The sequence below is a fragment of the Eupeodes corollae genome, chromosome 3 (assembly GCF_945859685.1).
Source record: "Eupeodes corollae chromosome 3, idEupCoro1.1, whole genome shotgun sequence".
NCBI classification, from domain to species: Eukaryota; Metazoa; Arthropoda; class Insecta; order Diptera; family Syrphidae; genus Eupeodes; species Eupeodes corollae.
Genome location: NC_079149.1, coordinates 93,936,615 through 93,961,006, shown reverse-complemented (window position 1 = coordinate 93,961,006; position 24,392 = coordinate 93,936,615). Strand labels below are relative to the sequence as shown.

General features: G+C 34.0%; 1 protein-coding gene across 3 annotated transcripts in view; it reads right to left on the bottom strand.

The window, feature by feature from the left end:
• Positions 1-24,392, bottom strand: part of LOC129949693 (CUGBP Elav-like family member 2) — a 374,661-nt gene that overhangs the window by 255,037 nt on the left and 95,232 nt on the right. For all 3 annotated transcript variants that reach the window (XM_056061290.1, XM_056061291.1, XM_056061292.1), the window contains exon 4: positions 23,854-23,902. In XM_056061290.1, the coding sequence (XP_055917265.1) occupies positions 23,854-23,902 (49 nt within the window). The remainder of the gene's footprint in view (positions 1-23,853; positions 23,903-24,392) is intronic.

Genomic DNA, 24,392 nt, shown 5'->3' with positions numbered 1-24,392 from the left:
TGCAGTTTTCGAGATACATCAGAAACACAAAACTGACATAGACTTGAAGTCTTCCTAAACCACAATCACTGCCCCAAACCTCCTGTCGTCCTTGATGAACTTCGTGATATATAAACATACATCTGACGAGTAAGTGCTATAGTGCGTATACACCGTTATTCACGATACGAGTACAGTAGGTATACACATGCAAACACATTAAACATCGATAGGCTTGGCTAGCCTTTTGGCAAAACTTAATGACAAAATTAGTACCCGATGGAGTGGAATAAGGGCAAAGCACAATTAAACAGCACCGGTGCGGTGTGGTACGGCGGAATACGGAAATCCACCTTTTTGTGTGATAAAAGGCATCGAAGTACCAAGGTATAAGGTGGGCTTATGTGTGTTTGCTTTTGTTGACATGAATCGCCATGCAAATAGACTCTCTCGTTTAAGCCCTGGTCGGTCGGACTGATGGTTTGTCGGCCCGGTCAGGTCAATGCAGCAGTTTCGGCTTTCGACAACTACTGACGATACTCTGACGACTGAGGTGGCATGGCCTTGCTATACGGCTATCATTTGAGAGCATAATTTTGTCCGCGCTAAATTCAATGTTTGTCCCATGCAAACACCGTATTGGACTAATTGTTGCTTGTTTTTTTGTTGTTGTTGATTCTTATTTCGGTTCATATAGTCATGATGTTTCTCTGATGTAGATCTCTTGCAATTTGAGAATGATAGACAAGGTCTTTGGAACAATTGGCACTCAGATATGAGAAATAGACTGCTGCTTTCATAGTAAATTGATTCGTATAATGTTTTTGTATGATCTAAGCGCCATATTAAAACATGGCTTCTTAACTCAAAAAGGAAGTTATTGTAATCGGTCCGTTCTGCCAAACATAAAATGTTGACATTTTTCAACGTTTAAAGGTCAATCGAACAAAAATCAAAGATTCTTAGAAAGATGTCTGTGGGATCCTCTGTCCGTACGTTCGTACATTCATAGGTAATACATTCGTAAGCTTAGGATACCTTTTTTCGTTGCCCATATCTCAAGAACCGAGGGAGATATCGACTTAGAATATATTTAGTAATAAGACTAAAAATGCAGGAACATTTTTTAAAAGTTAAGAGGTTGTTGTTATTACTATAGCAACTATAACAATTCTTTCAGGGTTTTAAGAGTTAAGAACAGACCTTTTTTATACACTTTCAATTTCAAAGCTGACATCTTTTGACATTTGCTAAAGAACTAAAAACGATACCCACGTCTACGGAAATTAATTAACTCCAAAACTATTGAACATTTTGCAGTCATGTTGATAGTTCGCCAGCTATAGCACTTTTAGGTCAACGTAAAGCACTTTCTCAGACAGCCCTAGGTCAATAAGTGGACAATTTAATGATGTAAGGAATTGAAAATATTATACTTGTAACCTGTTGGCAAAATTTCAACCGATTTCTTAGTTCCTCGTAAGGTTTAAAACCATATCAATGATTTTATGGAAGAAAATATAATTGACCAATACCAGACTCATATGTTGCTCAAAAAGGAAACAGCCAGGTTAAGAACAAGATTTGGTAAACATTGAATAGATATCAGTTTTCGGGCAGTTTTTGGAGAAAATCTAATTTTCAATTTTAGTTTAAGAAAATCCTTTACGTAAACCCATTTAAAACCTTAATTTCCAAGTCGACACAAGCACTTGAATAAATAAAAAATATAGGTATTGGTTGAAGTTCAATCTATCGAAGAGTGAAGAAACGCTTAGAGTTTACCAAAAATTGCAATAGGATTTTGTGGCTTATTCAAACTTTTTGTACCTCAATTTATTTCGAACACTCTGTAAGATCTAGAATTGAACCACCATATGTTTTAAAGATGCGTTAATATTAATTTAAACTATGCGGTGCAAAAGTCCGTTGAAAAGTATGGTATGGAGCCGAATTCGAAAGCATAATTTGAGAAATCACTTTTTATGACAAGAATTAATCTTGTAGAATTTGTCAATTTCTCGCAAGAGGAAGTACCAGTGAAAAACAAACTTTAAACAGCACAAGCAGGGTTTGAACCTACGACTTCTGACATGACAGACCAACGCACTAAGAATTATGATTAGATACGTTCGTTCACAGATTATTTCAAGACAGCCTTTGAAGATTTTTCTTCTGCAAACGGGAGCGAGTCGAAATGTTGTATTTAAAAATACCGTATGGTCAAAATTCTGTATGATACTGTACGATATTGTATGGTCATAATACTGCATGGTTTATATTCTGCATTTCAAAATACTGTACATTTAAAATACTGTGTCTAAAAATGAGAAAAAGAAGAAGATAAAGGGTGATTTTTTTGAGGTTAGGATTTTCATTAGTATTTGACAGATCACGCGGGATTTCAGACATGGTGTCAAAGAGAAAGATGCTCAGTATGTTTTGACATTTCGTCATGAATAGACTTACTAACGAGCAACGCTTGCAAATCATTGAATTTTATTACCAAAATCAGTGTTCGGTTCGAAATGTGTTTCGCGCTTTACGTCCGATTTATGGTCTACATAATCGACCAAGTGAGCAAACAATTAATGCGATTGTGACCAAGTTTCGCACTCAGTTTACTTTATTGGACATTAAACCAACCACACGAATGCGTACAGTGCGTACAGAAGAGAATATTGCGTCTGTTTCTGAGAGTGTTGCTGAAGACCGTGAAATGTCGATTCGTCGCCGTTCGCAGCAATTGGGTTTGTGTTATTCGACCACATGGAAGATTTTACGCAAAAGATCTTGGTGTAAGGCCACAACGTCGAATTTTCAGTAAATGGGCCCTAGAAAAGTTGGCACAAAATCCGCTTTTTTATCGACAAATTTTGTTCAGCGATGAGGCTCATTTCTGGTTGAATGGCTATGTAAATAAGCAAAATTGCCGCATTTGGAGTGAAGAGCAACCAGAAGCCGTTCAAGAACTGCCCATGCATCCCGAAAAATGCACTGTTTGGTGTGGTTTGTACGCTGGTGGAATTATTGGGCCGTAATTTTTTAAAGATGCTGTTGGACGCAACGTTACGGTGAATGGCGATCGCTATCAATCAATGCTAACAAACTTTTTGTTGCCAAAAATGGAAGAACTGAACTTGGTTGACATGTGGTTTCAACAAGATGGCGCTACATGCCACACAGCTCGCGATTCTATGGCCATTTTGAGGGAAAACTTCGGAGAACATTTCATCTCAAGGAATGGACCGGTAAGTTGGCCACCAAAATCATGCGATTTGACGCCTTTAGACTATTTTTTGTGGGGCTACGTCAAGTCTAAAGTCTACACAAATAAGCCAGCAACTATTCCAGCTTTGGAAGACAACATTTCCGAAGAAATTCGGGCTATTCCGGCCGAAATGCTCGAAAAAGTTACCCAAAATTGGACTTTCCGAATGGACCAACTAAGACGCGGCCACGGTCAACATTTAAATGAAATTATCTTCAAAAAGTAAATGTCATGGACCAATCTAACGTTTCAAATAAAGAATCGATGAGATTTTGCAAATTTTATGCGTTTTTTTTTTTTAAAAGTTCTCCAGCTCTTAAAAAATCACCGTTTACTATTTATATTATTTTTGTTTTTATTATTTCAGAGACTTATGAATTGTTCAAAGGAGTGTATTAGAACATTATACCAATGAAAAATTATAATCATGTGTTCTTAAAAAAAGTATTTTGTTTTAAAAATTCTGTGTTTCAAAATGCTGTAAATAAGGCTAAAAAATAAAAATCGCTTTGAAAATGTAAAAAAGTGCGCACTATACAGAATTTTGAAATAAAGACTTTTGAGAAACAGCTTTTTGATAATGCAGTATTTTGTACATACAGTATTTTAAAATACAGTATTTAGCGATACAGTATTTTTAATACAGAATTTTGATCCATACAGTATTTCGCCCCCAACGCTCTGCAAGCAACTCTTCTCCTGTTTCTTTTAACACTCAACAAAGTAGTCATCCTACATCCGTCATCGTCTTTGGAAAGATTTGTACTTAACTTCAGTATATAAGATATTTTAAATTTACGAATTATCGCAATACAGCGAAGTTTTCCTATTACTCCTAAACTATTTCAATCAATTGTCTTTAAAGTACTTACTTACTTAAGGTGGAACTACAGTCCAGGGTGGACCTGGGCCTCAACCAACATGCGTCTCCAGCCAGGTCGGTCCCTAGCTAGCTGTTTCCAGTTTCGCACGCCATCCCTCGGGATTGGATTCGAAGACCTTCCGGGCTAAACCGTTGATGTCCATCCGCTCTACATGACCTAGTCATCTAAGCCGTTGGACTTTAATTCTGCTAACTAGGTCAGTGTAGGTGTACAGCCCGTACAGCCCGTACAGTTCATCGTTATATCGTCTCCTCCATTCTACATCTATGCGTACGTAACCAAAACTCACCCGAAGAATTTTTCTCTCGAAGCATCCTAAGACGCTCTCATCTTTCTTTGACAGGGTCCAGGCCACAGCACCATAAATGAGAACTGGGATGTTGAGTGTCTAATAGATGGTGATTTTAGATGCTCAAAAATTGACTTTACTTCTCAATTGCATTCTAAGTCCAAAGAAACAGCGCTGGTCTGTGTTTATAGCGATGCCTAGGTAGACAAAGTCCTTAAATACCTCGAAGTTATACTTATATATACAAATATTTGGTCTTGCTCTCATTGACCACTAAACCCATTTCTTCGCTTTCGGTGCAATGCTCAAAAACGCTCCACTGACATCACGCTTTGATCTTTCAATCATTTCAATAATATCTGCGTATGCGAGTAATTGGATGGACCTTTGCAAGATTGTGTCTCTTATGTAGAAAACAGTGTTTTGCACAATTCTTTCCAGAACGATATTGAAGAAGTCGCATGACAGTGCATCGCCTTGTCTAAAACCTTTTTTGACATCAAATGCATCGGTGAGATCTTTTACGACCTTGATAGAGCAGTGTGCGTTCTCTATCGTCATTCCGCACAAACGGATAAATTTGACAGGGATGCCAAAACTAGACATTGCTCGGTAGAGCTCTTCCCTATAGATGCTGTCATACGCGGCTTTAAATCGATAAAGAGATGGTGGGTATCGATTTGAAGCTCCTGGGTTTTTTCAAGATCTGCCGTAGTGTGAAAATTTGGTCGATAGTGGACTTTCCTAGTTTGAAGCCACACTGAAAAGGACCTATTAGGTTGTTGACCAACGGCTTTAGACGTTCACATAATACAGCAGAAAGGATGTTATATGAAATGTTAAGGAGACTGATGCCTCTGTAGTTGCCGCAATTAAGAGGAACTCCTTTTTTATGTATTGGCCAAACTATGCTGAGATTTCACTCATAGGACATGCTTTCTTCCGACCATATTTTGCAGATGAGTTGGTGCATGCTCCCTACCAAGAAATCACCTGCTGCTTTAAATATTTCGGCAGTGATGCTCTTAATTATTTTTCTGTTATATGTGAAAATCAACAAGAATTTGTGGGAATAAATATAACATTACTTATTCATAACAATTCTCTACTTTTCGTTCGGAATCATTCCACAATCTGTTTTGGTTACTTCTTTACAGAAACTTAGCAATACATTTGACAGAATGGTATGCCTAAAGTGAGTTATCTTGGTCCATTATTGTTTATTTTATTTGTTCATTTATTGCGTATCGAACTAGGAAGCTATCAGCTCTATTAATTTATTAATCAGTAAATTCAACAAATTCCTTATACTCAATGCTTCTATAAATGACATTCTCAAATCTGCAAGTTTTAAATACTGCAATTTGTTTGCTATAAATAGCAGAAATTATATTAGTTTTGAGTATAAATTTTAGTAAATACTGCTAACTTCGCGTTATAGTATGCATGTATAGTGTTTAATAAATATGAAATTTTAGTCTGTACATAAGGGCTACTTTTTTCGACTTCTCTACAATCATATTATAGCATTTTTGATTAATATATCGTCTTGTCATAAATCTCACACAGGTTTCAAATAAAAACGGTTTAGCGCAATGTAGAGCATCCAATTGTAAAAAAAATCCTTCCCTTAGGTAGATGATGTTCTAAAAGACCAACATTTACATGTTTACTAAATGGAAGATATTGAAATGCTGTGGGTGCATACTAATTATTAAAACTTAAGCTGCCATTTTCAGCGATCTATTTTTCGACATCTCCAATAATTTTTTAGCATGTGAATGAAAAATAAAGTTGTTGCAAAAGAAATAATCGCACTAATACTCATATATCATAATTTTAATGATAAATTTACTAGTTCTTAAAAGAAGACTTATCAACAACAAATTCTATCATCGGGATCTTCATTTCAGAAGGTTAAAAAACATTAACATTAAAAAACTTAATTTTCACAAATAGGAAATAAGAACCAGGATTTAATACAGTTCATAAATCATTCAAAGGTAAGAATTTATTCTATTTTATCTTATATATATAAATTATGTGGCACGATGTTTGTCCGCGATGGACTCCTAAGCTACTTAACTGATTTTAATAAAATTTGTACACAGTCGTGTGCAGTTTTTGGAAAATCCATATTTTTTTCTTGGGCAGCTTTATGTTGCATGTTCACTAGGGTACCCCGACAATTTTTTTTGGTTTTCCGAACAAAAAAGACCTCTCAAAACTTGCGTAATTGGACTTAGATTGCAAAAATATATACAAAAAAATATTAAAATTTGTCTAGGGGGTTGTACCGGCCCTCAAAATTTTGACGAATTGATATTTGTATGCTTTTTTTCCCTTTCTTAATTTCGGTTTCTGAGCTACTATTTATTATAACATATTAACTTTTTGATCTTATTAGGTTAAGAACATATTTGACGTTTTGATTTGCATGTCATGCCACAATACGTTTCTAGCTGTTTCAAATTTATAAGGTTTTAAGCTAAAAATACCCCAAATAGGTGACCAAAATTGAATTTTTTAAATATTTGGCGCATATTGCTATTATCATCATTTTCCTAGAACTTAAAACCAATGCTCTATAAATCTGACACAATTTGAATTAAAGTTTCTATACCTATCCGATTTTGAAGAAAAATGACTTAACTTATTGATGTCCTTTAAGGATTTGGGTTTTTACCTACATATATCCTGCCTGTAAAATTCACAACTTAATCCAGGCTGTTTCTACCTGACAAATATCTACACAATTCAATCCGGTAATAAAGTCGGATTTAAAGCGCAAGGATTTCAAAAGTGGGCGTTTTGTGGACAAATATGAAAAAAAACACATATGTGGTTTATTGAGGAAACGTAGAGGTTTTTCATTCACCATTTGTTTATGACTAAATGGGTTGTTGAACTCCATAAATTGCAGACCTGATCTTATACAAAAGCCAAACTTTGAAGTCCTTTGTATTCATTCGAGATCCTCAACGGGTTGTGTAAAGTGCGTTGTAACAGTTTTAAAAGCAATTTTTGTGATTTTTTTTTTAAATAATGAGTTGAAGACGTAGTGGGACTACTTGTGCTATATTGGGATCATACAAAAAACTTGACGATCGGCAGCTACCAACTGCAAGAGATGTCATTGAATTCATTTTGTTTATAAGAAACGAACTAAAACTTAAATTCAACGGAAAGGATCCTTCCCATTCAGAAATACATGCGATTGTTTTTGAAGAAATCGACAATATTTGGATTAAAGATTCGATTCCATTTATAACTAAGGGAAGATTTATTCAATTGCTTGAATCCTGTTTAGAAAGGTACAATATTATGTGAAGTGATACCCCAAAAGCAAGCAAGTAAGTAAGAACTGAATTGTTTTTTAGAGTCATCTGAGAAGCTTTTGAAACTTGTTCGTGTTTAAAACCAAAGAAAGTTCCCATCCATGAGAGAAGTTTTTTGTTGGATCAAAGAAATGAAAGGAAAATGGTTATAAGTGGGGTTGACAAAAAAAATACAAATATCTGAAGAAATGACAGCAGAAGCAAATTGAAGAGTCAAAGAGGGAAGCAAAAAAATGATCTACGCAGGAAACGGATATTGTCTCAGAAAACTGCAGAGGCACCATCGACTTCAAGAGCTTATCGCAATAGATTGATGTTGCCAACTGTTGCCGAGGTATGTGATTGAAACGGTTTTTATTAAAAACAAGTTGAAATCCCGTGCAGAAATGCCAAATTTTGGACACAAAAATAAGTTTAAATTCTAAAGTTATGTCATTAATTAAAAAGTATTTCTTGCTTATTTTGTATTCATGTGATTTGTTTAAATAATATTAATAATAAAATACGTTTAAAACTTAATTTTTTTATAGTTTTATTCAAACGCTTAAAGTATGTAAAAACACGAAATTTAAAAATCTTTAAAGCCCGGTACTGCCCCCAAGATAACATGTTTTTTCAGTTTTTTTTGACGTTTTTATTATCTGTGTAAAATTACGCAAATGTTGATACCCCTTTTGATAGTGTAGTTCAAAAAAAAAAATGTTGTCATACATCGACGGGACACCCTAATGTTCACGTGTACAAAAACCGTCGAACCTATTTAATAGCGAAAGGCAGGTTAACCAAAATCATTGTGGATCGATTAGTGCTAAATTAAATTGAATTTAAAAATATCCATAACTAATTCAAAACAATAAATATTATTGTTATAAGATTTAAAACTATTCATCTTACCTAACTTATGATGAAGACAATTGTTCATATCTGTTCAAGTTGCAAGCTCATTTCCGCTCATTTAAAATTGCTGATAAGAACTTATGAAAAGGTAATATTGACACAAATAAATAAAGGCTAAAATTAAGTCTCTCTTAGACTTATTCACCAATACAAGACCTTATCTCTTTATCTAATGAACCTGACACTGCCCCCTCCCCCTGCAAAAAATCTTTAATTCATTATTTGAAAATTCAAACAAATGCAAATAACAATAGTTGCTAACATGCAATTCCTAACAAAACATGGGGTTTTTCCTCAATTTAACGCTATTTTGTTCAAAAAACCAACATTCAAACCACACTTACTCCACCACAACTACAAGGATACATACAACCAGAGGTATAGACGCTGATAACAAAGAAGAAAATTACAAACACACAAATCAGAAATATTACAAAATTTGTAAAAGTTAATTGCACCCTGCCCTTTTATACCAAATATGCACAAGTATATTGTTGCTTTGTCATGCTGATGGGGTTTCTATACAAAATACAATAAGACCTCCATCACCACCAACCAACCACCAATACCACAACTTGCCTTAATCCTTCCTTTTAGTTTCGTCCTTTTTCAAACCACTCAGAATTCACTCTAATTTGAGTCTGATTTTTTTCGCTCTTTCATTCATTATCCTGATAACAGCAAGTCTCATTTTAGATATCCTTGTTCAAACGTTGTTTCGGTTTGTTCTCGTACATAGAGCAGTGAAGATAGAAGATAGCTTTTTTTTGAAATTTATTGTCTTCTCGTCCTGTTTTTTGTATATGTACAGTACATATCCTTGATAGTTTGGTATAGAAAAGTCCTGCTAGTGAAAATTCATAGCGGAAAATATGAAAAACTAACCAATATGCAGCGTGAGAAATTATTTTTTTAGTTCCATCTAGCCATCAGCATCAGCAACGGGCATGAAGAGAGAAAGCAAAAGACCCAGGTCATCTAAATGAAGAACGAGTATAACTGAAAGCACAGCGTTTCCGGCTAACAATTCCCTTGCGATTCTCGATGAGCGAGAGGAGTTTATCTGAATAAGGACGAAAAACTAGAGAGGTCTATCAATATATGTACCTATACGATACGAGTTGAGTGCATATAAACATGGCAAAAGGCTTGAGAGTTGTAGGTGTATCTTTATCTGTATGCATACCTATGTGAGTAAAGCCCGAAACTCGTTAAGCAAACAAAGACCAAGCCCATAATAAACCGCAAAGTATTTCGGACTAAGACTTGACTTTTCCATTTGTGTGGTTTGTTTGTTTCCTTTTCCGATTTTCAGTTTTTCTGTGTTTCAATTCTTTTTCTGTTTCTCTGTTTTTCTGTTTTTCTGTTCTCTGTTTTCCACTTCAAGCTCCACACATTGTAAATAAGAAGAATAAGAGTTCTGAAGGAGGCAGAGATGGAGGGGGCATTTAGGCGACTCTTACGTCTTACCATTTACCACCAACTCTATGCATGCGGGTCGATATGGAAAGAGGCTATATAACAAGGAAAGGGGACGCTCGTCTTTGATGCTCGTTTGTTAGTGTATTATCCATGATATACCTACACACGATATACCATATATACAGGATATACCTAAAAGGAGTAATTGTGGCAGGAAGAGGGAATATGAATTACCACATATGAGAACAAGGATCATAAAATTAACACACAAAACCTCACTAAATTAACAGCGAAACATTGCACACAGATGGAGCCAGCACACAGTAAGAGCCATACAGTCAGAGTCGGAATCGTAGTCATAGTTATCGTCAGAGAACCCCAGTTTAAACCCAAACTAAAAGAAAAAAATGAATATTGTTTCGGTTTTTATTTTTGTGTGTTGGAGTTTATGGGAATAATAGCTTATCATACGGAAGGATTTATAAAAGCAAAAGCTTAAAGCAAATGTGCTTTAGTTTTTTGTTTTATTTTAGGATTTATATTTATTTAAACCACCCGAATACAGAAGTAGGAATTATACAAAAAAAAAGTTGTATTTTTGTTTGGTTTTGAGAAAAACTCATCTGATGATCTACCTTATAATTTAAAAACTAGGTCATTTGGAGGAAGAGCTTAATTATGGGTCTGTTGAAGCTATTAAAAGGATAAAAATTCGATTCGACCATACTGTGAAATTTTTTGAGACTAGGTTAACTAGAAAAATTTATAGGACATGAAGATTGTAGTTGAGCTGATACCAAAAAAGGTAAGTATACCATGAAAAATTGAAAATTTAGATAAGTGGTGAAAGAAATTTGGTAACAGCCGAACTACGATGGACTTTTGATGTTGCTACTTTAACTACCTTCTGAAGAATTTTCATAAACTCATAGGATGGTTTTTGTTGTTTTATTCCGCAGATACTTATGTCGTTTAATAGATGATGTTGAAATATGTTTCTAATTTAAGTTAAATGTATAGAAGCAAATGCGATGAAAAGTGAATCTTTAAAACGCCTTAAATTGCTTCCAGTTCTTTGGTAGTGTAAATGTAACGCAAATACGTGCTGAAAAAGGTAGTTTCTAGTCAAACTAAAATAAAAAATATTGACTTCAGAAAGTTTTCTCGAACAAATTGAGTTGGTAGTTTTTTACCATAATAATTTATAAAAAGGTAAAAAATTTGTTTAAACCAAGATATCTCCTGAACCAATAACGCTACAGACTTGAAATAAATTCTATATTGTATATTGTAACATGATACCAAACAAATATATTTTTGGAAAAAAATCCAATTAAAAATTTTTTTATAAATAAAAAAAACTGCACAAATATCTGTGCCCTAGAATAATTTACGAAGAAAAAATGATGTTCTCTCTAAATTAATTTTGTCTAATGCAAAATAACGTTTTGGAAATCTGTTAAAATTTTGAGAAACGTCGAAATTACAGTTTTTTTATAAAAAATAAAAATCTAAGAATTACTAAAAGTTGATAAACATTTATTTTCAACTCAAATATCTTTTCAAAAATTTTAGACTGTTGCTTAAAACTAATTTTTTTCATTTAAAAAATAATGTTTTCAACATTCATTAATATTTTGAGAAAAATCGAATTGACAATTTTTTAACAAAAAATAAAAACCAAACAAAAATACTTTAAGTTCGTGAAAATTGATTTACAACTCAAATAAATTTGAGATATTGATTTTAAATTATTTTTTTTTCTAAAAAAAAATATTGTTTTTAACATTCTGTAAAATTTTGAGAAAAATCGAATTCACAGTTTTTTCTGTTCTGTTCTGAAAGATCATGTTATCTTGGTGGTAGTACCGGGCTTTGAAGATCTTAATCTTAAAACTTAAAAAAAAAGAGGCTGGGATGCGACCCACACTGAAAACTTCCCATCCCGTCTGTCGATTTGTCTTGCTTAAATGTTTGTCTATATGTACTCGTATCAATTTTACCAAATTTGCGTACTATTTTTTGTAGATTTTATTTCTTATGAAAAAACTTTATGAAAAATACTGAACATTAAAAACAATATTTTCTGTGAAATAAAATAAGTTTGAAGCCAATATTTTTAATTTTTGAAAAGCTATTTGAACCGAAAGTAAATTTGTACCTAGTTTTAGTATTGTTTTTTTTAGAGTTTTATTTTTTGTAAAAAAAACTGTCAATTTGAATTTTTTAAAAATTTTACCAAATGTTGAAAATAATATTTCTTATAAGATAAAATTAGTTTGAAGCCAATATTTAAAATTTTTGAAGAGAAATTTGAGTAAAAATTCAATTTTTACCAACTTTTATACATTTTTTTTAGGTTTTTATTTTTTGTAAAAAAACCTGTCAATTCGATTTTTCTCAAAATTTTACCGAATGTTGAAAACAATATTTCTTATAAGGTAAAATTAGTTTGAAGCCAATATTTCAAAGCTTTGAAAAGATATTTGAGTCGAAAATCAATTTTTACCAACTTTTATTAATTTTTTTTCGGTTTTTAATTTTTTGTAAAAAACTGTCGATTCGATTTTATTCAAAATTTTAGCGAATGATGAAAACAATATTTGTTATAAGATAAAATAAGTTTTAAGCCTAAATTTCAAGTTTTTTAAAAGATATTTGAATCGATATAATGTTTTTTTTAGATTTTTATTTTTTATAAAAAAAACTGTCAATTCGATTTTTCTCAAAATTTTGTCAGATTTCAAAAACATTGTTCTCCGTTGCTCAAAACTGTTTTGGAGATGAAATTATATTTTAGTCGTTAAATTTTGGAGGTGACAAATTTTTTTTTTCAGTTTTTTTGATTTATAAAAAAAACCGTTAGATAGATTTTTTTTAAAAAAATATACGTCTTTGAGATCACGTTAAAGTTTATTATATAAAATTTAATTCAAGTCTCTTACGTTTTTGGTTCGTAAGATATTTGGGGTTAACCAAAATTTTCACCTGTTTTTTAAACTGCTATGGTAAAAAAACCACCTACGCAATTTTCTTGAGAGCCCTTTCTGCATCTTTCTGCCTTATTATCTGTATAACAAAATTTATTTGGAGTCGATATCTCTTCTGGTTCTTGAGCTATGGACAACGAAAAAAACGTCGCGAACGTACGGACGTACGGACGTACGAACTTACGAACGTACGAACGTACGTACACACGCACGCACAGACATCTTTCTAAAAATCTTTTATTTCGACTCTATTGACCTTGAAACGTCGAGAAATGTCAAAATTTTCAATTTGACAAATCGGACCCATTACAATAACTTCCTATGGGAAGTTAAAAAGTTTTAAAAGTAATTTATTATTAATATTATTTAAACAAATCGCATAAAAACAAAATAAGCAAGAACTAAGCACTTTTCAAATCCTTGAGCTTTAAATAAGACTTTATTACCGGATTGAATTGTGTAGATATTTGTCAGGTAGAAAACAGCCTTCAGTTTTAAATCCGACTTTATTACCGGATTGATTTGTGTATTTAACAGGTAGGAAACAGATAAAAACCCATATCCTTAAAGGACATCAATAAATTAAGTCATTATAATTATAAGTTTCATCGGCGCGTTTGCTGAAATGAGCAGGGAACGAGATGTTATACCACGCTAGAAAGTAGTTTAAAACACCCTGCAGCCTCCACACACAAAATCGTGCTATAATCTTGCACCGTTGCCACATGAAAGACAGACAAACAAACTCATAAACTAACCTATTTATGATTTAAGTATGGGATTAAAGAAGTCTTCGGACTTTGTGGTAGGATAGAAAATATGCAAATAGAAGGTGATAAGCTTGCTCCTTCTCGTTTTTATCTATGCAGATTCATTAAATTTCATTTGAAAAAGAACCAAGTAGAAGCACCATGCCTACGCTACTTAACAGTGTTCAGTTAAGAAAACTAAAATGGATCTAATGTTAAATTTACCAAGTTAAATGATGAGTTGATCTGAGCGTGAAAAACCAACCTTTCGGCAAACAAGTTTGGAATTTGCCTTATAAAAATATCCATAAATATTGAAACATTTTTTTAGTTGAAGGAAAAGACAAATATAACTCTTCTCAGGAATAATTTTAACACTTAACCACAAGTTGATTGGAATTGAGAACTAGGGCCTAGTGACTTACAACTTCCAACCGTTCTTTCGCAATTCGGCGAAAGAAAAATGGTTCTATACTGGAGAGGTCATTGAAATTGTTACGGAATTCAAATACCTTGGAGTTCACTTAACGAAAAGTTTGAGCATGGAAAATCATCTAAGAGAGAAACTAGTTAAGGCTAAAGGTGAAATTAGTGCAACTTGGAAAAAATGTTTTGCTAAGAAAAGAATAGCTTATAGCCTCAAGTTTTTTTTTTTTATTTATTTATTTATTAATATCATATTCTCCTAACAATTTTTAGATATCTTATTTCTAATTTAATAATATATGTATTTTTTACACTTAATTAGAGGGAATAGGTTGTAGCATTTGAATTTTAAGTTAAAATTGAATTAATGCCACATTTACAAATTTTTATATTGTGGGGTGGACAGATTATAAATAACGAATATGATTAAAGAACAGAAATAGAGAAAAAGTTTTTTATGAAATGATCACTGGAAGGTATTTGATGCGATATCTGAGTTGAGAAACTTCTCCGATACTTTATTAAGTGAATTTTTAGACTGCCCTAAAATACATCCAACTATGCTATTATGTTGGAATCAGGATAATCACCTATGTTCATACGAACCCTAAAAATGCAAGTCGATTACATCTTGAGAGTTATGAAAATGAGCAATAATAGGCTTCCGAAGATAGCAGCGCTTTAAGTAATACGAACCAAAACAAGTTGGTGTGCTGATTGGATACATTTGGCAAGAAAATGTGGAATGGAACTTAACTATTTGGACATCAAACAACGAAAACAATATTTGAATGGCGCCACAGGATCTACATACAGGCAGCTCTACTGTCAACTTAATCAAAACTTGGAAGGGAGGAATTATTTAAGGGACGATAATAGCGTCGTCGAAATTTCAATGATGATTAAAATGAGAGGTGAAGTTATGCATAGAGATGGCTTAGCAATTATATGCTTATTATGAAAAAAAAACTTTATATAATAAAGGCAGACATCGACCCCAAGACCTCTGCCATAAAAGTTTGACGCAAAAACCATCATGTCACGAGTACGTCGCGTCGTGTGTTTGCCAATTGGATTTTGGAGCAGTTGGAAGTTGAACCAAATTTTGGTCGAAAAGTCATTCTTGTGATGAGGCCCATTTTTAGATGAAAAAAAAACCGCTGAATTCGGGACATAAAAAATCCACGCGTCCAAATAAAGTTGCTGTTTGGTGTGCGTTTTGGGCTGAAGCCAACATCTGTCCGTACTTTTTCGAAATTGACAAACGGCGGCGGGGATCGCTATTGGTCAATGATCATCAACTTATTGTCACCGGAATTAGATGATATGGTCACCAATATGATTTTAACAATACAACGATAACGATAACGATACGTGCTACACAGCTCAAGACACTAACAATATTCAGCTCGAGCGGTTTCAAAGTGAATTGGCCACCAAGATCGTGTGATTTTACCGTATTAGACTATTTTTTGTGGGCTTTCTTAAGTCGTATGTCCATGCGAAAAAGACACAAACCACCAGAGCCCTCAAAGATGAAATAGTTGATGAACTCAGTCAAATTCAGCCTGTACTTTTCATATGAGTGGAACCTTCGAAACCGCGGTGGCCATTTAAACGACATTATGTGTCAAAAAATATGTCATTGATAGGGTTCTCAAATATATATACAACCTTTTTGATATCTCATATACAACGACTCGTCATTATTGGAAATCTTCATTAATATATAAAAAAGTACGCATACGTCATGGTGTTCCATTATTATTTTCCCTTTAATACAAAAGAATGGTTCATTAAATAAAAACGAAAATATAATTTAAGGTTTGATTGGCATTAGGCAGATTCCTATAAAGAATTTCAAGAAGTATGATTCTGGTATTGTGGGGACAATAATTGTCTAAACTTATATCTTATGCAATTAGAATTGCACCTTACAAGTTATGTCATCACAGAAAAATTGAAAAAACCACACAATTTTGCAATAGTACAGAGAATAAGATTTATATTTTGCATTTTTTTGAATCCTTTAAAAAAATTATGTTTCTGAAAACGAGCAGATTTAACAAGCTGATATAATGAACATTAAAATTACCTACTTCTAGGAAAAAATGAGAAGTACACTGGTTGACATATTCTTGGAAATCCTTTTTTTCTAGGAAATAAATGTACACAAAGAATAGAATTAAAGAAATGAAACAAATAGGTTTGCTTGTAGTGGCTCTTCCAAGAAATTATCAAACCTTTCAAACACTGGAAAAAAAAAGAATTTATTTACCATCAAATTAACTCAAGTCCTTTTACCATATTGGACTTTGAGTCAATTGTATCCTCACCTCAAACACATAAAATAAGTCATGCGATTGACGTTTCGACTGGAGTAGACTTTTCTTTTGAATTGAAATAAACAATTTGTTTTCAACTCACACTCACTTCCAACAAAACACAAGAAGTTTTACTTATATAATTTTCCATGTTGCAATTTTCTTAACTTTGCTTCTTTTTCTCACTTTTAAATTTCCCCAGATTGATTCTGTTTGTGATATAACGTTAATATTTAAATGTACTAAAAATATTCATGTAAGGAAACATTTAAAAAATCGAAGGATCTGTCGAAGTGTCGACGTACATTGGTTTTTAATTCTTTAAAAAACACATTCATGTAGTACGAGCAAGGAACGAATATCTATGCTACACAGCACGACCGAAATTTCACTCAATGGTAAACTTATGAGCATTCTAGGAAAAATGAATATTACAGTTTAGCTTTTCAAGATTAAGAATGCTTAGCATGGCTATTTCACTAAAACAAATAGTCCATTCAAATATTGGTTAAAAAGGGTCAGGCAAGAAACGTTACGACATGACTATGGCTGAGTTGCGTAAATGATTGGATGATGTTATCGTCACCAATAATTTTAACACTTTTCTGAATGATTTCCAAAAGGCTTAAGAAAGTTACTAGTGAACCTACTTGGTTTCAAATAGGTACAAACAAAGGACTTTTAACAAGTTAATTACGCCTAATGTCTTAATTTGTTTTTATAATGTACAGGCACTCAAGGGGTTTTTAATACCCTTATGATGTTTACGTTTAAACACAGTGCTAGTATTACAAAAATAGGAAGATATTTAAGAGAAGGAGATTCCGGTGCCCATTATTCTTACAATTTTGATTATTAAAATGGAAGGTAAAAACAGAGTTCGGGGAAACATTCCGCATTCTTGATGTGTGCTTAAAAAGCGAATCTCTATACATAACAGTAAGTCCGAAATTTAGCTCAAGTGTAAACTATTGAGCATTCCTGGAAGTGCGAGTATTACGGCTGAACTTTTTGAGGGGAAATGCTATTTCCACAGAAAATTGTTTGTAAAAATATCGGTAAGAAAACGAAAGGCATGAAACATTGCGGCGGTGTTCGAGAGATGCAAATGTTATAGTTCTGTCGCCTATGATTTCCAAAGCTCTTTTACCCTGAGACTTGTTCAGGGGCAACTGCCCAAATATGTGGGCCTTATTCAAGTTTTGGACGAATGAAGGCTTTGTAAATTACAGCCACTCCAGAAAGCTTGAACAATCTCTTGCACCATTGGAAGAACTCTAAGCACCTAGCAGCATTTTTGGCAATATCAAATATTTGATCATTTCATAAGAAATGATCTGTAAAACACATCCCAAATACTGAAAGTTGATTAGTTTCGCTGATGGATCGCGGCATCGTGGGTGGGTTACGCTTTTACGATAGGAGACAGGATTAAGTTTTTGAAGCATTCAATTCTTCACAGTTCGTAATTCCTCAATGCTGCGAGATCAGAACTAAATGAGCTAATCATACGCTGCCGTTGAAGATCCACATCTGAAGGACTAGGATCAGGATCCAAAAACAAAAATGATAAGCTAAGGGTACTGTCTTCAGTGAAATAGTTTATTGGATTAGAAGTGGAAGAAAAGAGCTCGTTTATCAATATAGAAAAGAGAGCCGGAGACAAAACGCAGCCCTGAGGGAAACGATCATTTATTTTATGAGTTTCAGATTTAAGAACATACAATACAACTTGTATTGAACGGTTCAAATGGTAGTTTGTAATCCAAAGAAAAAGAGATTCATCAACACCAAAAGCACGAGTTTTCGATAAGAGAGCTTGGTGCCAAACTCTATCAAATGCCTTCGAAATATGAAGTGCAATAATCTTACTTTCTCCAAAACGATGCAAAGATTTTTTCCACTGTTCGGTAAGATAAAAAATGAGACCACCAGTGGATCTATTACAAGGAAAGGGAAACTGTTAGTCATTTAGAATCTTCCGTTCTTCAAGATATTTCTTAAGTTGAAAGTTTCCATTCACTCGGAAAGAATTGAAGAACACCTCTTCAGAACACTAGGGGCAATACTCTTTGGGCCAGCGTGTTTGTGTATGTCAAGTCCTTTCAGTATTCTTGCAACTGGACGTAGAAGATTCGTCCCCCTCAAGAACAGGAGGACATATGACGCTCTAGAAGAATTAACAGCAAACTATGTTGCAAGCTAATTGCCTTTACCCATTGAGCTTGCATATTCAGTGTCGTTGTGAACGAGCGTTGGAAATGAGTATGACGTTTCGTGCGTTTTTTACAATTGACCAGGCATTTTTATTACCTTTGTTATATTGTATTATTTGTTGCCTTAATTCTGGCTATGCAAAAGTTTGTATCGTCAAATATGACCATTGCAGGTCTTTCCAGCTTGTTTGATTTTATACCGGTTTTCCGCAGTGGAGTTGGATAAATAAATCCGGTTACTTTAATATCTTTGATTCTAATAACCTCCTTACAGCTCGAATCAAACCATGAATTTTCCTTAGGTTTGATAGGCTTTATCCTATTCAAAAAAAATCGTTATTCCACAAACAATTTCTGCTCTGGAATCCACGTCACTATCGAGGAAGCATAGTGACCAGTTAAGTTCCTGGAGAATTCATTGAATTCCTCTCAATTGGCTTTCATATATTGCCAAAAAGTTCTATTACGAGTTTTTTCTTGAACTGTTTTTATTTTTACATGAGAAATTTACAGAAACGATACAATGGTCTGATTTGCCTTGAGGCTGTGATACACTGATTGTGTTATTATTAGGGTCAGACGTAAGAGCCAACAGGCATTTTATTTGGCTATTTTAAAGGAGTGTAAGTTTTCATTAAAAAAATATTTTTATTAACGGGTCCGAATAGTCAAATTGATAATTTTGACATCTCTCGACGTTACAAGGTCCCAAGCGTCAAAATAAAAGATTTTAAGAAAGATGTCTGTGCGTGCGTGTGTACGTAAGTTCGTTCGTCCGTACGTTCGCGACGTTTTTTTCGTCGTCCATAGCTCAAGAACCAGATGAGATATCGATTTGAAATAAATTTTGTTATACAGATAATAAGGCAGAAAGATTCAAGAAAGGGCTCTCAAGAAAATTGCGTGGGTGGTTTTTTTACCATAGCAGTTTGAAACGGCGACGACGAACTGAATTCCACTGTCAGGCAGGATGATCCATTCAACATAGACGACAGGAGCCAACAATCCCGTCCTCCCGACTTAGACGAAGTAAAAATTGCCATATGTAAGCTGAAGTCTAATAAAGCCGCTGGAGCGGATGGCTTGAATACCGAGCTCTTTACAGCAGCTGGAGATAAGTTGGTTAGGAGCATGCACCAACTTATCTGTAAGATATGGTCAGAATAAAGCATACCCGATGAACGGAACCTCAGTATTGTTTGCCCGATCCTGAAAAAAGGAGACCCTCTAAACTGCACCAACTATAGAGGAATCAGTCTACTTAACATCGCCTACAAAATCTTCTCTGCGTAATATGTAAACGTCTTAAGCCCATAGTCAACAACCTGATAGGTCCTTATCAGTGTGGTTTTAGGCCAGGAAAGTCCACAGTTGATCCTGGAAAAATCCACCAAATCGACACCCACCATCTTTTCATCGATTTCAAGTCCGCATATGACAGCATATACAGCGACGAGCTGTATAGAGCAATGTCTAGTCCCTGCCAAACTCGTCCGTTTGTGCAGGATAACCATGGACAATTCACGCTGCTTCATAAAGGTTGGACACAACTTAACAGAACCTTTCGCTGTCAAAAGAGGCGTTAGACAAATTGATGCGCTGTCAAGTGATTTTTTTAACATCGTGCTTTAAAGAATAGTGCAGAGCTCACACGTGAACACTAGAGGCACTATCTTTCAAAAGTCTGTCCAATTACTGGCATATGCTGATGACATTGACATAATCGGATGAACTCAGCGTGATGTCAATGGGAATTTTGTGAGTATTGATGCAGAAGCGGCAAAAATGGGTTTAACGGTTAATGAGGGCAAAACAAAGTACATGCTGTCGTCAAGAAAGGACAAACAACACCGACGTCTTGGTCAAAACGTCACTATCAAAAGACGTATCTTTGAGTAAGTCAAGGACTTCGTCTACCTATTCGGCTCCTCTGTAAACGCAGAAAACAACACCAGCGATGAGATCAATCGCAGAATAACTCTTGCTAACCGCTGTTTCTTTGGACTAAGAAAGCAATTGAGTGGTAAAGTCCTCACTCGAGGGACCAAAGTGTTGCTATATAAGATCCTTCGTCATTTAACGACGAGCTGTACGGGCTGTACAGCGACGTAGACTTAGCCGCAAGGGTTAAAAGTCCAACGACTATGATGGCTGGGTCCCGTAGAGCGCATGGAAACCAATGCTCCGGCCCGGAAAGTCTTCGAATCAGGTTACGCTAGGGACCAAGCCAGATGGAGAAGTTTGTTGGGTGAGGCCCTAGTTCACACAGGACAGTAGCCCCACCTTAAGTAAGTCAGTAAGTTTGAAAAAAAGGTTAACATTTTTGTTAACCCTAAATATCTTACGAACCTAGAGACTTGAACTAAATTTTGAAAAAAATGACAGTTTTTTTACAAAAAATAAAACTCTAAAAAACAAAAACAATACTAAACCTTGGTAAAAATTTACTTTCGACTCAAATAGCTTTTCAAAAATCAAAAATATTGGCTTCAAACTTATTTTATTTCACAGTTAATATTGTTTTCGATATTCAGTAATTTTTATATAAAAATCCAACAGTCCGTTTTTTCATAAAATATAAAATCCACAAAAAATTTGGTAAAAATTGATACGAGTACATATAGACAAACTTTTAAGGAAAACAAATCGACAGACGGGATGGGAAGTAATCAGTGTGGGTCGCATCCCAGCCTCTTTTTTTTATCTAATATCTGAATAAATAGTTCTTTAAGCCAATTTCTATCCGGAAAATAGAAATAATCAGAATTCCTTACAAAGTTTCATACTTAAAAAGATTATTTAACATCCAATTCAACTCAAAATAAAGTTGGTATTTCAGTTATTTATAAAAGAATTCCAAAGAAAATGTATTCAAACTATTTTTAAAAAAATCAAACTAAGTAGAATATTTGAAATTCATATTTTTTTTCTTGTTTTGAATCAATATTCATATTCTCATCATCTTTATCAGAATAAAATATAGATAACTGCATATTCATTTAAATTTCTAAAATATCTCAAATGTCACATTCAGTTCCAAGAATTTGGCACACACACATCAAGTCAGTAGCAAGTTTTGTTAAATGTGTGGAGGGGGTGTGCATTATGCATTTTCATTTCCCATCTTTGATTCTCGAAATTAACATCCTGAATTAATATTTCCAATGAAGTTTTCAATGAAGATTTTTCAGAAAATTTCAATTCAAGAAATTTCCAATCGGTACCAATCATTAGAATTGAATGTGAAACTAGAATAAAAATGAAATGAAATTCAAATATTTCCTTTCGTCCCTTCCCTTAGGTAAAATATTAAAACAAAGAAATTTTCTAATAATAATTCAAATCGATTGTTATATAGAATCCAAACAGAAAATTAAGGTTTGGCAGAAAGACAACACCATCGGAAAACAGGATATAAATTTTTAAGTTTCATTTTCATATCTGCAAGTATAGTTTGCAATGGAAGAGAAGACTTAGAAAAAGGATACGACGAAATTCACCACCCTCTCTCCCTCTCGCCTTAATATCAACATAAATTTCCACCTACTCACAATCGATATGTGCATTGTTATAGGGGTAGTTGGGTGGTAAGTGTTTGGTTGGGATGTGGGTTTGCCCTTGGCTGACTGCACTTGTACTTGTGCAAGTGATATATTCTGTTCTTCCATTTTTTCTTTCTTTTATCGAATTGCTTAAGGATTGTTCGTTGTGAAATTTATGCGTAAATGTGTTTTCTAATAGTTTATAACTTTCAAACACATGCATTTCATATCTACATATGTATATTCAGGACACCTACATCCCTTTTCACTTGATTATTCCATTTTTACGTTCTCGTGGGCGTTGTTGTTGGTGTTCGCTATATGTTTCCTATCATTGGATGTGTTGGCTGTGCTGTGATAAAATTCAAGTTCGTTGCGTTCAACAGCAACCTCCTCAATTCGATACCAACAACAATAAGGACGCAAGGATGCTTCTCTCCAGAAACAAACAACAACGAGAAACAAAACAAACAACAAAAAAAACATAAAAAAGCTGAAAAGAAAACAATTTCTATTCCATGGAATGGAACAATTGTCCTCGCCAACACGAACTGAAATGAAGTTCAAGTGGAGGACACATCTCGCCCTGGAGCTATGTCTATGTCATGCTCGTGTGTGTGTGTTTGGGTGTAAATTGTGCAATTCATGGAATCAGATCTTGCTGCTACACTATACTAGTACTTCCTTTCCACAATGAGTAAAATTCTTTCCGATCTCTCTTATTCACCACTACCGCCAACAGGATAAATTAAAAAAATACAAAGAAAGAAGAAACACAAAAAAAAAAAAACAAATTTAAGGATGAATCAGTGTGTGGAATCAAAATGAAAAAAAAAAGAAAGAAAACGAAGTGGAAACCTAAGTAAGGTCCTTCTGAACCAAAGATAACACTAAATAAGAAATAGAAAAATCACAGACAGTGCCAGTCATCGTCGTAGTAGTCGTCGTCGTTGTCGTTGGTGGTGGCGGTGTCTGTTGTCCCGTCGTCCTTTCGTTGTCACTATATACCTACAAGAACCTACGGCAATGTCAGGATGTAGCAAAAGTAGCAGAGCATAAGACAAATATACCTATGTGAAGACCTAGACTTTACCTCGGAAATGCATCCACATATGCCACCGCACCTACTATCCACCTCTCTTCCATCGCCACCCATCATTTATATCTATCTTTCTATTCAGGACTTCAGTTTTGTAGAACGAAACACTGGGATGGCCGAGGAAAATAAAAAGATGATGAAAAAAGAAAAAAATCATTTGTAAGGCAAAAGAGACAAAGCACTCTTCGCTTTAGTCCCTCACTTTTGTATTTTTCCAATTATCGTCCTCCTGCCTGCCAGCATCCTGTAGGATGGTATAGACGATGAACCAAAAACAAATCTAACGAGTTATTATTTTATACATATCTACTTTCTTTTATACACATACATAGGTACATACATATGTATTGTATAGAAAAGTTCACACATAAGATACAAAAAAAAAACTACATAACATAGACGGAAGGATGAAAAGAAAATGACTTACCATTTCTGTTCTCACTGTCGGCTGGCTTCATCTGGATAGGATGATGCATCTGCAAAAATAAAGGAACAAAACTGATGAGAAAAAAATTACCACCTTCAATTAAGATTTACGGGGAGTGAGATAATATAGGAATTATAAACAGGGGAGGACTAGGGAGCTTATGAAATTATTAGGTTTTTCATTTAACTATATTATTTTTAGAAAATATTCAAAAACACAGCAGAGGTTATTAAAATTAAGACCTATAAGCTTATTTTTGGTGTGAGCGGCAGTTTTTCTTAAGAATGCAATCTTTTGCGAATGCAATCTTTATAAATTATTTATTGAATTTAAATAAACGATAAAATTTATTGATTTTAACTAAACAATGATAGGTACTTCAAATTTTGCAATCACCAATCCATTTTTCACAAATCTTTTGACTGCATTCGATTGATTGCAATCATTTGAGAGTTCATTCATTCGTTCCATTCAATTGACGTCTTTGTGTTTTTAAGTGAAATTTCTTTACACAACATATTTTGAAGTGTTCCATACAG